The sequence below is a fragment of the Onthophagus taurus genome, chromosome 7 (assembly GCF_036711975.1).
Source record: "Onthophagus taurus isolate NC chromosome 7, IU_Otau_3.0, whole genome shotgun sequence".
Lineage (NCBI taxonomy): Eukaryota > Metazoa > Arthropoda > Insecta > Coleoptera > Scarabaeidae > Onthophagus > Onthophagus taurus.
In genome coordinates this window covers 25967746-25985432 of record NC_091972.1, presented here as the reverse complement: position 1 = coordinate 25985432, position 17687 = coordinate 25967746, and the positions used below count along the sequence as shown (strand labels likewise).

The 17687-nt window shown below is 37.1% G+C and overlaps 1 protein-coding gene across 3 annotated transcripts; it reads left to right on the top strand.

The window, feature by feature from the left end:
- The first annotated feature begins 14628 nt into the window (after positions 1-14628).
- Positions 14629-16850, top strand: LOC111422897 (uncharacterized). Of its 3 annotated transcripts, XR_011641101.1 has the most exons (5): positions 14629-15214; positions 15284-15314; positions 15394-15436; positions 15501-16596; positions 16649-16850. XR_011641101.1 is itself a non-coding variant. In XM_071197928.1 (3 exons), the coding sequence occupies exon 3, from the start codon at positions 15501-15503 to the stop codon at positions 16479-16481; it is 981 nt and encodes a 326-aa protein (XP_071054029.1). In that variant the 5' UTR covers positions 14629-15214; positions 15284-15436; the 3' UTR covers positions 16482-16850. The 3 variants fall into 3 exon arrangements, 1 of the variants encoding a protein (XP_071054029.1); XR_011641100.1 differs by having other exon boundaries at positions 15284-15436; XM_071197928.1 differs by having other exon boundaries at positions 15284-15436; positions 15501-16850.
- Positions 16851-17687: the final 837 nt, after the last annotated feature.

Here is a 17687-nt window from a genome sequence, read left to right as displayed (position 1 = left end):
TCCAACATGCTCCAAGATGACATTTGGCCCCTGAATATCACATATATGGTCAACAGAATTACCGGAACCAAAAGTGATAGAAAGTTCAAACATGGCTCAGAACCGCGTATAACGTCATAATATCACGTTTTGGGCACATTTTGCTTTTTATCTCCAACATGCTCCAATATGTCATTTGGCGCCTGAATATCACATATATGGTCAACAGAATCATCGGAACCAAAAGTGATAGAAAGTTCAAACATGGCTCAGAACGGCGTATAACGTAATAATATCACGTTTTGGACGCATTTTGTTTTTTATCTCCAACATGCTCCAAGATGTCATTTGGCGCCTGAATATCACATATATGGTCAACAGAATTACCGGAACCAAAAGTGATAGAAAGTTCAAACATGGCTCAGAACGGCGTATAACGTCATAATATCACGTTTTGGGCACATTTTGTTTTTTATCTCCAACATGCTCCAAGATGACATTTGGCACCTGAATATCACATATATGGTCAACAGAATCATCGGAACCAAAAGTGATAGAAAGTTCAAACATGTTTCAGAACGGCGTATAACGTCATAATATCACGTTTTGGGAACATTTTGTTTTTTATCTCCAACATGCTCCAATATGTCATTTGGCCCCTGAATATCACATATATGGTCAACAGAATCATCGGAACCAAAAGTGATAGAAAGTTCAAACATGTCTCAGAACGGCGTATAACGTCATAATATCACGTTTTGGGCGCATTTTGTTTTTTATCTCCAACATGCTCCAAGATGTCATTTGGCGCCTGAATATCACATATATGGTCAACAGAATTACCGGAACCAAAAGTGATAGAAAGTTCAAACATGGCTCAGAACGGCGTATAACGTCATAATATCACGTTTTGTGCACATTTTGTTTTTTATCTCCAACATGCTCCAAGATGACATTTGGCCCCTGAATATCACATATATGGTCAACAGAATTACCGGAACCAAAAGTGATAGAAAGTTCAAACATGGCTCAGATCGGCGTATAACGTCATAATATCACGTTTTGGGCGCATTTTGTTTTTTATCTCCAACATGCTCCAAGATGTCATTTGGCGCCTGAATATCACATATATGGTCAACAGAATTACCGGAACCAAAAGTGATAGAAAGTTCAAACATGGCTCAGAACGGCGTATAACGTCATAATATCACGTTTTGGGCACATTTTGTTTTTTATCTCCAACATGATCCAATACGATATTTGGCCCCTGAATATCACAAATATGGTCAACAGAATTATCGGAACCAAAAGTGATAGAAAGTTCAAACATGGCTCAGAACGGCGTATAACGTCATAATATCACGTTTTGGGCACATTTTGTTTTTTATCTCCAACATGCTCCAAGATGTCATTTGGCGCCTGAATATCACATATATGGTCAACAGAATTACCGGAACCAAAAGTGATAGAAAGTTCAAATATGGCTCAGAACGGCGTATAACGTCATAATATCACGTTTTGTGCACATTTTGTTTTTTATCTCCAACATGCTCCAAGATGACATTTGGCCCCTGAATATCACATATATGGTCAACAGAATTACCGGAACCAAAAGTGATAGAAAGTTCAAACATGGCTCAGAACGGCGTATAACGTCATAATATCACGTTTTGGGCACATTTTGTTTTTTATCTCCAACATGCTCCAAGATGACATTTGGCCCCTGAATATCACATATATGGTCAACAGAATCATCGGAACCAAAAGTGATAGAAAGTTCAAACATGTCTCAGAACGGCGTATAACGTCATAATATCACGTTTTGGGCACATTTTGTTTTTTATCTCCAACATGCTCCAAGATGACATTTGGCCCCTGAATATCACATATATGTTCAACAGAATTACCGGAACCAAAAGTGATAGAAAGTTCAAACATGGCTCAGAACGGCGTATAACGTCATAATATCACGTTTTGGGCACATTTTGTTTTTTATCTCCAACATGCTCCAAGATGTCATTTGGCGCCTGAATATCACATATATGGTCAACAGAATTACCGGAACCAAAAGTGATAGAAAGTTCAAACATGGCTCAGAACAGTGTATAACGTCATAATATCACGTTTTGGGCACATTTTGTTTTTTATCTCCAACATGCTCCAAGATGACATTTGGCCCCTGAATATCACATATATGGTCAACAGAATTACCGGAACCAAAAGTGATAGAAAGTTCAAACATGGCTCAGAACCGCGTATAACGTCATAATATCACGTTTTGACCACATATTGTTTTTTATCTCCAACATGTCATTTGGCGCCTGAATATCACAAATATGGTCAACAGAATTATCGGAACGAAAAGTGATAGAAAGTTCAAACATGTCTTAGAACGGCGTATAACGTCATAATATCACGTTTTGGGCACATTTTGTTTTTATCTCCAACATGCTCCAATATATTATTAGGCGCCTGAATATCACAAATATGGTCAACAGAATTACCGGAACCAAAGGTGATAGAAAGTTCAAACATGGCTCAGAACGGCGTATAACGTCATAATATGACGTGTTGGGCACATTTTGTTTTTTATCTCCAACATGCTCCAGTATGTTATTAGGCGCCTGAATATCACATATATGGTCAACAGAATCATCGGAACCAAAAGTGATAGAAAGTTCAAACATGTCTCAGAACGGCGTATAACGTCATAATAACACGTTTTGGGCACATTTTGTTTTTTATCTCCAACATGCTCCAAGATGTCATTTGGCGCCTGAATATCACATATATGGTCAACAGAATTACCGAAACCAAAAGTGATAGAAAGTTCAAACATGGCTCAGAACGGCGTATAACGTCATAATATCACGTTTTGGGCACATTTTGTTTTTTATCTCCAACATGCTCCAAGATGACATTTGGCCCCTGAATATCACCTATATGGTCAACAGAATTACCAGAACCAAAAGTGATAGAAAGTTCACACATGTCTCAGAACGGCGTATAACGTCATAATATCACGTTTTGGGCACATTTTGCTTTTTATCTCCAACATGCTCCAATATGTCATTTGGCGCCTGAATATCACATATATGGTCAACAGAATCATCGGAACCAAAAGTGATAGAAAGTTCAAACATGGCTCAGAACGGCGTATAACGTAATAATATCACGTTTTGGACGCATTTTGTTTTTTATCTCCAACATGCTCCAAGATGTCATTTGGCGCCTGAATATCACATATATGGTCAACAGAATTACCGGAACCAAAAGTGATAGAAAGTTCAAACATGGCTCAGAACGGCGTATAACGTCATAATATCACGTTTTGGGCGCATTTTGTTTTTTATCTCCAACATGCTCCAAGATGTCATTTGGCGCCTGAATATCACATATATGGTCAACAGAATTACCGGAACCAAAAGTGATAGAAAGTTCAAACATGGCTCAGAACGGCGTATAACGTCATAATATCACGTTTTGTGCACATTTTGTTTTTTATCTCCAACATGCTCCAAGATGACATTTGGCCCCTGAATATCACATATATGGTCAACAGAATTACCGGAACCAAAAGTGATAGAAAGTTCAAACATGGCTCAGAACGGCGTATAACGTCATAATATCACGTTTTGGGCACATTTTGTTTTTTATCTCCAACATGCTCCAAGATGTCATTTGGCGCCTGAATATCACATATATGGTCAACAGAATTACCGGAACCAAAAGTGATAGAAAGTTCAAACATGGCTCAGAACAGTGTATAACGTCATAATATCACGTTTTGGGCACATTTTGTTTTTTATCTCCAACATGCTCCAAGATGACATTTGGCCCCTGAATATCACATATATGGTCAACAGAATTACCGGAACCAAAAGTGATAGAAAGTTCAAACATGGCTCAGAACCGCGTATAACGTCATAATATCACGTTTTGGGCACATATTGTTTTTTATCTCCAACATGTCATTTGGCGCCTGAATATCACAAATATGGTCAACAGAATTATCGGAACCAAAAGTGATAGAAAGTTCAAACATGTCTCAGAACGGCGTATAACGTCATAATATCACGTTTTGGGCACATTTTGTTTTTATCTCCAACATGCTCCAATATATTATTAGGCGCCTGAATATCACATATATGGTCAACAGAATCATCGGAACCAAAAGTGATAGAAAGTTCAAACATGTCTCAGAACGGCGTATAACGTAATAATATCACGTTTTGGACGCAGTTTGTTTTTTATCTCCAACATGCTCCAAGATGACATTTGGCCCCTGAATATTACATATATGGTCAACAGAATTACCGGAACCAAAAGTGACAGAAAGTTCAAACATGGCTCAGAACCGCGTATAACGTCATAATATCACGTTTTGGGCACATTTTGTTTTTTATCTCCAACATGCTCCAGTATGTTATTAGGCGCCTGAATATCACATATATGGTCAACAGAATCATCGGAACCAAAAGTGATAGAAAGTTCAAACATGTCTCAGAACGGCGTATAACGTCATAATAACACGTTTTGGGCACATTTTGTTTTTTATCTCCAACATGCTCCAAGATGTCATTTGGCGCCTGAATATCACATATATGGTCAACAGAATTACCGGAACCAAAAGTGATAGAAAGTTCAAACATGTCTCAGAACGGCGTATAACGTCATAATATCACGTTTTGGGCACATTTTATTTTTTATCTCCAACATGCTCCAAGATGTCATTTGGCGCCTGAATATCACATATAAGGTCAACAGAATTACCGGAACCAAAAGTGATAGAAAGTTCAAACATGGCTCAGAACGGCGTATAACGTCATAATATCACGTTTTGGGCGCATTTTGTTTTTTATCTCCAACATGCTCCAATATGTCATTTGGCGCCTGAATATCACATATATGGTCAACAGAATTACCGGAACCAAAAGTGATAGAAAGTTCAAACATGGCTCAGAACGGCGTATAACGTCATAATATCACGTTTTGGGCACATTTTGTTTTTTATCTCCAACATGCTCCAATACGACATTTGGCCCCTGAATATCACAAATATGATCAACAGAATTATCGGAACCAAAAGTGATAGAAAGTTCAAACATGGCTCAGAACGGCGTATAACGTCATAATATCACGTTTTGGGCACATTTTGTTTTTATCTCCAACATGCTCCAATATGTCATTTGGCGCCTGAATATCACATATATGGTCAACAGAATTACCGGAACCAAAAGTGATAGAAAGTTCAAACATGTCTCAGAACGGCGTATAACGTCATAATATCACGTTTTGGGCACATTTTGCTTTTTATCTCCAACATGCTCCAATATGTCATTTGGCACCTGAATATCACATATATGGTCAACAGAATCATCGGAACCAAAAGTGATAGAAAGTTCAAACATGGCTCAGAACGGCGTATAACGTAATAATATCACGTTTTGGACGCATTTTGTTTTTTATCTCCAACATGCTCCAAGATGTCATTTGGCGCCTGAATATCACATATATGGTCAACAGAATTACCGGAACCAAAAGTGATAGAAAGTTCAAACATGGCTCAGAACGGCGTATAACGTCATAATATCACGTTTTGGGCACATTTTGTTTTTTATCTCCAACATGCTCCAAGATGTCATTTGGCGCCTGAATATCACATATATGGTCAACAGAATTACCGGAACCAAAAGTGATAGAAAGTTCAAACATGGCTCAGAACAGTGTATAACGTCATAATATCACGTTTTGGGCACATTTTGTTTTTTATCTCCAACATGCTCCAAGATGACATTTGGCCCCTGAATATCACATATATGGTCAACAGAATTACCGGAACCAAAAGTGATAGAAAGTTCAAACATGGCTCAGAACCGCGTATAACGTCATAATATCACGTTTTGGGCACATATTGTTTTTTATCTCCAACATGTCATTTGGCGCCTGAATATCACAAATATGGTCAACAGAATTATCGGAACCAAAAGTGATAGAAAGTTCAAACATGTCTCAGAACGGCGTATAACGTCATAATATCACGTTTTGGGCACATTTTGTTTTTATCTCCAACATGCTCCAATATATTATTAGGCGCCTGAATATCACATATATGGTCAACAGAATCATCGGAACCAAAAGTGATAGAAAGTTCAAACATGTCTCAGAACGGCGTATAACGTAATAATATCACGTTTTGGACGCAGTTTGTTTTTTATCTCCAACATGCTCCAAGATGACATTTGGCCCCTGAATATCACATATATGGTCAACAGAATTACCGGAACCAAAAGTGACAGAAAGTTCAAACATGGCTCAGAACCGCGTATAACGTCATAATATCACGTTTTGGGCACATTTTGTTTTTTATCTCCAACATGCTCCAGTATGTTATTAGGCGCCTGAATATCACATATATGGTCAACAGAATCATCGGAACCAAAAGTGATAGAAAGTTCAAACATGTCTCAGAACGGCGTATAACGTCATAATAACACGTTTTGGGCACATTTTGTTTTTTATCTCCAACATGCTCCAAGATGTCATTTGGCGCCTGAATATCACATATATAGTCAACAGAATTACCGGAACCAAAAGTGATAGAAAGTTCAAACATGTCTCAGAACGGCGTATAACGTCATAATATCACGTTTTGGGCACATTTTATTTTTTATCTCCAACATGCTCCAAGATGTCATTTGGCGCCTGAATATCACATATAAGGTCAACAGAATTACCGGAACCAAAAGTGATAGAAAGTTCAAACATGGCTCAGAACGGCGTATAACGTCATAATATCACGTTTTGGGCGCATTTTGTTTTTTATCTCCAACATGCTCCAATATGTCATTTGGCGCCTGAATATCACATATATGGTCAACAGAATTACCGGAACCAAAAGTGATAGAAAGTTCAAACATGGCTCAGAACGGCGTATAACGTCATAATATCACGTTTTGGGCACATTTTGTTTTTTATCTCCAACATGCTCCAATACGACATTTGGCCCCTGAATATCACAAATATGATCAACAGAATTATCGGAACCAAAAGTGATAGAAAGTTCAAACATGGCTCAGAACGGCGTATAACGTCATAATATCACGTTTTGGGCACATTTTGTTTTTATCTCCAACATGCTCCAATATGTCATTTGGCGCCTGAATATCACATATATGGTCAACAGAATTACCGGAACCAAAAGTGATAGAAAGTTCAAACATGTCTCAGAACGGCGTATAACGTCATAATATCACGTTTTGGGCACATTTTGCTTTTTATCTCCAACATGCTCCAATATGTCATTTGGCGCCTGAATATCACATATATGGTCAACAGAATCATCGGAACCAAAAGTGATAGAAAGTTCAAACATGGCTCAGAACGGCGTATAACGTAATAATATCACGTTTTGGACGCATTTTGTTTTTTATCTCCAACATGCTCCAAGATGTCATTTGGCGCCTGAATATCACATATATGGTCAACAGAATTACCGGAAGTAGTATAGATTCGCCGATTCAAGAACCTCCTCCTCGAACCTGCGTTCTAGGAGGAGGTTCTTGAATCGGCAAATTTTTTGGGGGTCAGAGGAGGTTCGATGAGGAGAGGAGGTTCTTGAATCGGCGATTCTTTTGAGGGTCGGAGGAGATTCGATGAAGAGAGGAGGAGGTCAATTAACTTGAGAAGGTTATGTTATTTTGACGAAATTATTAAAAATTTATCTTTATTAAAAATGTATCTTTATTTAGGTTATGTTATTAAAAATTTATCTTTATATGTAACCTGTTTACCTAGATGAAAACAATTACTATGTTTATCCTTCGACGCTTCTCAATGAACTGTTAATGTTTTCGATATATCTCTTAATTTATTATTATACACAAAGGTATACGGTTTTGAGACATGTAGGTATACAAACAAGTGAGTCATAACTTACCTGCGAGATATTTTTTATTTTATTATGTAAAGGTGTACAGGTATTTAAGAATATGCGAGGAGGTTCTTGAATCGGCAAATTTTTTGGGAGGACAGGTTTGAGGAGGAGGTCAACTAACTTGTTAGTAGTAGATGAGTCATGATCCACCTGCGAGATATTTTTTAAGAGCTTCTTAATAAATTTGTCATGCGTTTTGTCTGACGTCTCACGATATAATGACATGTTAGAACATGTATAATAGATATATTCGGTAATGATGTAAAATATTACTCCCCCCACCAGCAACCTTATGTATTGCTATAAATACAAACGTTGGTCGAAGTTGTACCGCAGAGTGTTGTGCTTCAGAGTAAGGTTTTTGTGTATTTAGTACATATTAAAAATATCGTGTAGATTTTTGGTGCATTTAGTACAGAGGATTTTTAACGTAACGAGTAAGTAATTCAAATGTAATACAAGTAGATAATGTACTAATGTAAACAATAATATTGATGTTTAGTGGCAACCAGACCGAACCCCAAATGTCCAACTAAGAGAGCTGCTGTAAATTCATTTGAAATGGGTGAAAATAAAAAACCTGCCCGAAACATCAAAATGGAGGGTAATTGTAATGAGACAACTGCAACAAATGTGTCGCTAGGAAGTGATAATCAAAGAAAAAAGGATGTGGTATTCGATGGAATTAATTTGTTGCCTTCCGACTTAGCGGAGTACGTATTTCCTAGCAATCAACAACATTATGTAGAAAATTGTGGAAAGTTACCTTTCACAAGTAACGTAGTATTAAATGAGGCAGTGAAAAATAATCTCCAAAAAGGTAATCAAGCGCCATTATTCTCCGAGAGTACATATTATTTAAATAAAAGTCGAACGAAATGGATATCGGTTGGCATGTCTGCCAATCTACATTTTGATCCGGTTATAAGATTAATGGGAAAAGGACAATGCATAACTTTTACCGAAGACGAATGGAAAAATGTGATTAATAGCAGACAATTGATTATGAATAGTTTTGTTGGTGATTTATCGGCACCACCACATTTCGTTGTAAGCGGCGTGACCTGCAGCAGCCAATGGATAGAAAATGTACGAAAAGTGTTGAAAATGGAAAGGGGGTCAGAAATATTTTACCTGGCTTACGACTCGTTACACGAATTGTGGAAACTTAGCGATTTAGTTTCGAGTAGGGTAGAAGTATTAAAGTGTATGGAATATAAAAATTATTACGATAGCGTGATCGATGTGGTATCAACAATGCAAGGTGATATAAAATCGAATATATTGGTTGCTTCAAACGGTGCACCAAGTGAACATTTGTGCGTAACTAAAGAACTGCTCGTATACGGTATGGATAAGGTATTACTGGATTTAGATTTGCACGCATTAATGAAGATGTGAAGTGAATAAAATGGAAAAAAAAGTGACGTTTTGCGAATCGAAAAATAGAGTGTACCGAATGCACACTTGGACGTTTGCTTACAGACAATCAAGGATAAGTGACTGGGAAGAAAAGATGTTGGACGGAATTAGATTTAAGACTAGGATAAGAAACGTAAATAAGTTATTAGAAAAATATTTAGATGTAGATTATAGATTAAATATATATCAAGAACGTTTTAGCATTGTAGAGTAATCGAACTGTTTTTAACTGAGTAACAATTAATTTTTAGGATATTAGTAGATTTAAGTGTAGCTGAATAATAATAATATTAATAGATTTAAGTATAAATTAAGAGCAAAACTCTTTTTGTAAAATATTTAAAAGGAATAAAAGCTTAAAGCACAACAGCAGAACTTCATTTCTAGTTTTTAACTGTGAAGAAAAGGAAGAAGGAGTGAAATTATAAAATGAATTTGTTAGAACCTAATCGTAACAGTTATCGTTTGACAGGCAAACGAATTGGTCGAGGATTTTTTAACAAGTTGATAGATAAACTTCCGATAGAACTTCATTTGCCAGGATATAATTTTTGTGGACCGGGTACCAAGTTGGAAAAGAGATTATCGAGAGGAGATCGAGGCGTGAATCCATTAGACGAAGCGTGTAAGAAACACGATATAGCATATACGGTCAGTTCAAATTTAAAATTTAGACACGACGCAGACAGAGCATTATATAAAGCAGCGAAAGAACGAATACGAAATAAAGAGTCTACTCTTGGAGAAAAAGTGGCATCGTCCGCAGTTGCCGCCTTAATGAAAGCAAAAGTAGCGGTCGGTATGGGCGTAGGTAGAAAAAGAAATCGTACGGGTCGACGACCTTTAAAAAAAGTCCGAACGCGTGTAAAGCGTGGTGGAGCTATATCTTTTGTAGATGCACTTCGATTCGCTCGCAACGCAATATCGAGATCAGGTGCTAAGAATTTGTTGACAAACGTTAAAGCGGCGTACGGAGCTTTGAAAAAGATAAGAAAAAGAATTTCCGAACCTAGAGGTCGAGTTATTCGAATTCCGAAAACGGGAGGATTTTTACCTTTAATTCCCCTGTTCGCAGCTTTAGGTGCCCTAGGTAGTATCGGCGGTGGTGCTGCCGCTATTGCAAGAACTATAAACAACGCGAAAACAGCTAGAGAGCAATTAGATGAAGAACGAAGACATAACAAGGCTATGGAAGCAAAGGCCGTAGGTAGCGGATTTTATATAAAACCATATAAGAAAGGTTGCGGTTTGTTTATTGAAGGAAAGGGGAATAATGTTGGCGGCACAGGTTACTTCAATAAGCCCTATAAGAAAGGTTGCGGTATAACCACTAGTTCAAAAAACTAGTTCGAATACCTCGTCGTGCGTTAACTAACGTCGAGTTGGAAAAGTTTGCGAAAGTACTAAAAATTCCACATTTTCGGGGTATATTTATGAGAGACAATCTCCCGAGTAAGATTAAAAAGAAGGAAAGAGGTATTGTTAACTTGGATAACTTGAAAGGACGAGGGACTCATTGGGTCGCCTATAAGAAAGACGACAAGGACATATACTATTTCGACAGTTACGGTGATTTAAGACCGCCATTAGAAATTGAACAATATTTGCTGTCAGACGGTAGGGGTGGTCAAGTAAAGTATAATTACTGTCGATATCAAAGAGAAATAGATCAAAATTGCGGACAGTTGTGTCTGAAGTTTCTAAGTAATAAAAGAACCTATTAGAGTCTAGAGACGTTTAGACGTTCAGAAGTAATGGAGAAAGAAGCAATACACACGACATATACATTTACGTTGACTGGAAAGTCATCTGAATTGACTTGTAATTTTAATCCTCCGATCTATTTGAACGAATTTGGTAGTTACGAGTTGGCTCTTTTGAATTTCGAAACGTTTAATAGTTTAGCAAACGTTAATAAAAACAACAACGTAATCCAATACGAAGATAAGACAGGACATTTTAAAAACAATATAATAGTACCTGTTGGAACGTACGATATTGATGATATTGCCGAGTTCGTGAATGAACAGCTAGACAAAAGACACGCTAAAAGTGTCGTAATAAGGATTAAGGGGAATAATAACACACAACATTCTTTAATAAAAAGTACCCGTCGAATTAATTTTGCATGCGATAATTCTATAGGGCCGTTACTTGGCTTCAAGCCTCAAATATTACCTAGAGATACGGAAGTGGAATCCGATTTCGTAGTAAACATAAATAAAACGAACGCCTTACAAATTTATTGTAATTTAGTGACGGGATCGTATAATAACGGAGTTCCCGTGCACGTTTTATATCATTTTTTCCCAAACGTTCCGGCAGGTTTTAAAATAATCGAATCACCACAACTACCTATTTATTTACCGGTTTTAACGAACGTGATTAGTAGCTTAACAGTACGTATACTTGATCAGGACGGAAACTTGGTAGACTTCAGAGAAGAAGAAATAACAGTGAGAGTTCACCTGAGATCGATAAATTGAATTATTTAAATTTGACTAACGTTATGACAGTGTTATATCAAAACAAAAGAATGCGGTGGTCAAGAAGAGACAGAGCGAGAAAATTGTTTAATGGAGAAAACTATAAAGCGCGCGTCATCAGTCAACGTAGCGGCAGTAGAAGACGATCCATTCATCGATTATCACCAGTCAATCGAAGGTATTTAGTTCAGTTAGGATACGAAGTGTTAAAGTAATGGACATTTTAAAAGTAACGGATAAGATAAAAACAGATCACTCTATCGTAAGTTATGAATTCCATTCGCATCAACCGTTTGGATCGACCACGTTCGATAACAATGACGAAATTAGAATTTCAATTCCGGAAATAGATAATTATACTTTACCGAGCGAGAGTTATCTATACGTCGAGGGTAGCGTTCGTAAGTTAGCCGCGGACGGAAGTATAACAAAAGATGCCAGCGCCACGGGGCAATTGGTTAACAATCCCGTTGCATTTATGTTTAGCGATATTCGATATCTTATTAACGGAGTACATGTTGATGGTGTGCGGAACGTCGGTATAAGCTCATGCATGAAGGGTTATTTCTCATCTACACAGAACGAGGTGGTGAAATTAGCGAACGCCGGTTGGCACATAAAACCTTGGAAAGATGATATAGCGGGTGTTTCAAAGGCTTTAGATAAAAATGGAAATTTCGGTCTTAGCGTTCCGCTAAAATCGTTGCTAGGATTCGCAGAAGATTTCAGAAAGATCATGATGAACGTTCGACAGGAACTTGTGCTAATTCGCGGACACGATGATACGGACGTCATCTTTCAACCAGCAGCCGCTCCGAACGACGAAAAATTGAAATTGATCATTAATAAAATTATATGGAGAGTTCCTCACGTGGCGGTGGGATTACGCGAACAGTTGGCATTAACAAAACTATCAGAAAGAAACGTAGACATTCACGTTCCTTTTCGATCGTGGGAAATACACGAGTACCCTCAATTACCTCAAACTACGAAGCAATCTTGGGCCGTCAAAACTGCTCCACAATTGGAAACGCCTAGATTTATAATCATCGGATTTCAAACAAATCGAAAGGGTATATTTAAAGGAAACATGGCATTATTTGATAATATAAACTTAACGAACGTAACGGTTTTCTTGAATGGAGAACGTTTTCCGTACGATAATTTGAATGTGGATTTTGATAACAATCACTATGCGATTTTGTATGATATGTATTCAAGATTTCAGCAAGCATACTACTATCAAGAAAGCGAACCTTTGTTTTCACCGGAAGAATTTAAAACTTACGCGCCGTTAATTGGAATCGATTGCACGTATCAACAGGAAGCAATACATAAAAGCGGAGTAGAAATAAAAATCGAGTATTCAACGAAAAATCCAATTCCGGAAGGTACGACAGCTTACGCATTAATTCTGCATGACAGAGCATTTGTGTATTCGCCTCTTACGAAAATGGTTAAGCAATTAATATAGTGGTACTGTTGAAGCAACGTCATTTAGTGTATCTCTAAACATCGAAGGAAACGTTTGCATATAGTGGTATATTATGGATATTATGGTTTTTCAAAGGGATTTTATTATTTTGGACATTCAAGGTTTCACGATAAACGATGAAGAATTTATCCCAAAGGAACTGGCTTCTTACGACAGTAATCATTGTATAAGTCATTACGTGTTTCAACCTAGTCGAAGCTTTTCTTCACTATCTACCAAATTTCGCAATACGGCGAATTGGTTAATGAGTCATCATCATTGTATTGATTGGAACGACGGGTTTGTTCCTGCGTCTCGTTTCGATGAGATCGTTTATTATTTGTGTCGTTCGACAAAAGTAGCGTACGTAAAAGGACGTGAGAAAGCTACATTTTTAAGAAGAATTTTAACAATACCGGTAAAAGAATTGCCGGAAAATGAATGCAAATTGGAGGTTGGTGCGCCGATGTGTCCCTATCATAAAAAGAGACCAAGTATGTGCTCCTTATCGAATGTTTTTTATTTATTTTCATACGTATTCAGACATCTATAACTATATGTAAACGAATTGAGAAAGGCAGACGGGTAGTAGCGGTAGAGCAGTTCAAGATGGAACGTCTTTGGCGGTTAGTTACCAGATTGGGACTTTCAACTTTTATAATTAATAAAGTGTGGGATATTATGGAAAGATACGAATCTGATTTATCTTTTGCGAATATTAAAAACTACGAATTATGTTATTTACCAATCGATTATTATATCAATAAAGTAAAGCCATTAGATTTGGCGGCGGTTTGGTTTAAATTACCGTTGAAGTATAGAAACGATGAGCGATTACAAAGCAAGCTGCCCTGTTTTGAACATTATAATTTGCCTCATTGGGAAACGCATATTGATGGTCCACCATCGGCAAGAAAGGATTGTTCTTTATGTATGGTTTAGTATATAAACATTGTCAGTTATAGATTGTAAATTAATAATAATAAAAGATTGTAAAAAGTGTAAAAAGTTGTTTTAATTTAAAAGAAAAAATAGTTAATCTAAATGAATACATGGTATGTATACATTGGGTTGGGTTGGTATGACTTGGGTTGTACATTGAAAAAGTATTAAATTGGAAGAAAAAAAGGAAGAAAGAAAGGGGAAAAAAAGGAAGAAAAAAAAAAAAAAAAAAAAAAGAAAAGAAAAAGGGAAAAGGATTGTTTATTGAAGCTCCTCCTATGCTCCTCCCATGCTCCTCCTCAGGCTCCTCCCAAAGTGGAGATGGAAGAGTGGGGATGGGAGTGGGGGAAATCTAAAATCCCCCCCCCCCCCCGGTTGCCAGGAAAGTAGAGCCAGAAAAAAAGTACCCCCACTCTAACTCCGCCCATTCCCCACTCCTCCCCCTTGTCACGCCCCACCCCACGCCCCCCTTCATTACTCTACTATAAGAAGGCACCTCCCAGCCTTTGAAAGTCACTTAAGTGTTTGTGTTCTTCAGTTTTTGGTAAGTACAACCTTCTTTATTATCATGTTTATATAACGTTTTCTCTCCATCACTACAGCTCTTTCCACAACTTTCTCTTTTTTGGTGAGTAAAACTATATTTGTTTTGCATGTTTATATAATATTTAAAATTGTTTTTTCCACTCCTAGACATCCTTGCTCAATAAGCTTTCTCTTTTTTTGCTGTGTTTTATTTGGTAAGTAACCTTTTTTATTTTGCTTATATAATATGTAAAATATTCTTGTTTTGTTTCATCATAACAGTTCTTTCTACTTTGTTTTTGTGAGTACAACTTGTTTATTTGTTTGTTATGTTAAATTGTTATTTTTATTTTTCAATTCCTACAGGACCTTACTACTGATCACTTCCATTTTGTGTTTGATCAATTCGATCAGTTTTGATAACTTCGTTATCTCGGCGACTTTTTTCTGGTAAGCCTTATATCCTTCTTTTCCTTTGCATATATTGTTGCTAATCTGTTTTTTTTTTCATTCCTATAGCTCCTTCTATTTTAAATCTTAATTTTTGTTGGTAAGCATAACTTTATTATTCGAACGTTTGTATCATAATATCTACAATAATTTTTTATCATTCACATCCTATCATTCAGCACCCACTGCAATTAGATTTTAACGTTCTTTTCATCAAGCGATGTAAGTATACATGATTTTTTATTAAAATAAAATAAATTAATGTATGAATCTTTTTTTTATCAAGATGTCTCAAGACGGTTTTAGTCAAATTGATTTAACTGCTCCCGGTTTCGCCAGCAGCCAGGAGTCATTCCTGTTAAACAGTTTTGACATAAACCTGTTGAACATATCGACTGTTGAGAAGGCGCTGGATCCAAACGTGCAACCTAATGAGCAGCCGATGGATCCTAACGTAGAATCTAATGCGCAGCAAGATCCGTCGCTTCTGAACGTCGCAGGTTCCGCGAATGTCGACGATAAAAATGTGAAACGCCTTTCACTTCGTCGGAATTCGGGGAACCGTGAACATTGGAAGAAGGCTGCAGGTGTGTGGGTACCGTCAGAAAAGTATAGAGAGGAAAGAAGGGAGGCACGTGCTCGTTCGCGACGTAGCCAACGCAAGTATGTGTCAGTTGAACAAGCGACCCCGTCGAAGGTTGAAATGACACAGTCGAAAGTGGTTACCGAGAACGAGTCCGATAAATCCGACGACTCTCTTGCTTTAATGGCGGTATCACAACACTGTAGTAACCGGAAGTATCTTAAAGCTACTAAGGCTTCTTTTTCTTCTTCTAAAGCTTCATTGGCTCCCGTTACTAACTCAAATATCCCTAACACCGAAATTCCTTCGTTAAGCCCGAAAGTACACATCTTAAGGGTTGACAATATTCCTGCTAATATTCCTACTACTTCAGATATTTCCGATGTGTCTGCCAGCCTTTTTTCAAACGCAATGTGTACAGCAGTAGAAACAACCAAAGGGGAGATTTTGGCCGAAATTAATAATTTGTATCAAAATTTTTATAAAGACCTTCATGCAAAGGTTCTTCAATTGCAGACCTCTTTGAGAGAACTTTCACAGTTTAGAGAAGGGCTGACATCGAGCTGTAACAACCCTTTAACAATATCGCTCGACATCACCATAGCATCATTAACCTGTGAAATTAAAAAGGCTGAATGTATTTTATCTAGTTTCACTACTAATAGCGTAAACTTCCCTTCCTAGCTTAAAGATGACTAATAATATGGATAATATGAGAGTTAATCATATGCTAAGACTATGTGAAGTGGAGCAGAAAGTTGCCTCGTTGGAGGTAAAATTAGATGCTATATTTAAGTTGGTACGTTATACTTATAATACTTTTTTCCATGTCATTAATTTTATCTTCTCAGCTGCAGAGTGTGTCAGAATCGGCTGTGGTGAGGGGTGAAGTGCATGTGCAAAACATGCACATTAACCGTTGCACATGTGCTAGTTCACCGACTCCGGCACCGACTCCGGCAACGACTCCGGCAACTACTCCGGCACCAGCAGCACCACCACCTCCTTACCAAAGATATCAAGAAGAGGAGGAGGAGTGGTAACTACTCCTTCTCTTCTTTTATTTATTAAGTTAATATTAAGTTAATATTAAGTTAATTATTAAGTTAATTATTAAGTTAATTATTAAGTTAATTATTAAGTTAATTATTATTTTATACTTCCAATATACTCAATATATCTATATAAAGTTACTTTTGCTATATTTTCATTCAGTCTTATCCTGTTAATGTTATAATTCATTTAGTACGAGAATCATGATCGACGAGAAATTAAAATGTCTACCGCAACTTCTAACACTGCCTATAGTAAATTTTAGTAATGGTTCGGTCGAAGAACACTTTACAAGACACAGCAATTTATTTGGTGGAAAATGTAAGCGAGGTTTAATTGTAGGACCCTCTGGTGTCGGAAAAACAAATGCTATGTTATCGCTTTTACTTGCACGTAATGGCCTCCGCTTCCTAAACTTATACTTATGCTCCAATTCGTTATACCAAAATAAGTACGATTTTTTAAGACGTTTAATTGAACCTATAAAAGATTGCGGTTACTATGAATTTTCTAATATAGACGAGTTCATTCGACCGGAAGATGCGAAAGAATATTCGGTAGTCGTATTTGACGATGTTTCCTGTACAGGTCAAAATGTCATTAAGGAATTTTTTTCGTATGGTCGACATAAAAACATTGATTGTTTTCTAATTTGTCAAAGTTATAGTGCAATTCCAAAACAATTAGTTCGCGATAATTGTAACTTTTTGGTGTTATTTAAACAAGACTTAACAAATTTAAAACACGTATTTGAAGATCACATAATGAGCGATATGGAGTTTCATCGGCTAAAGGAAATTAGCGATGCTTGTTGGGAGAATAGACACGGCATCCTAG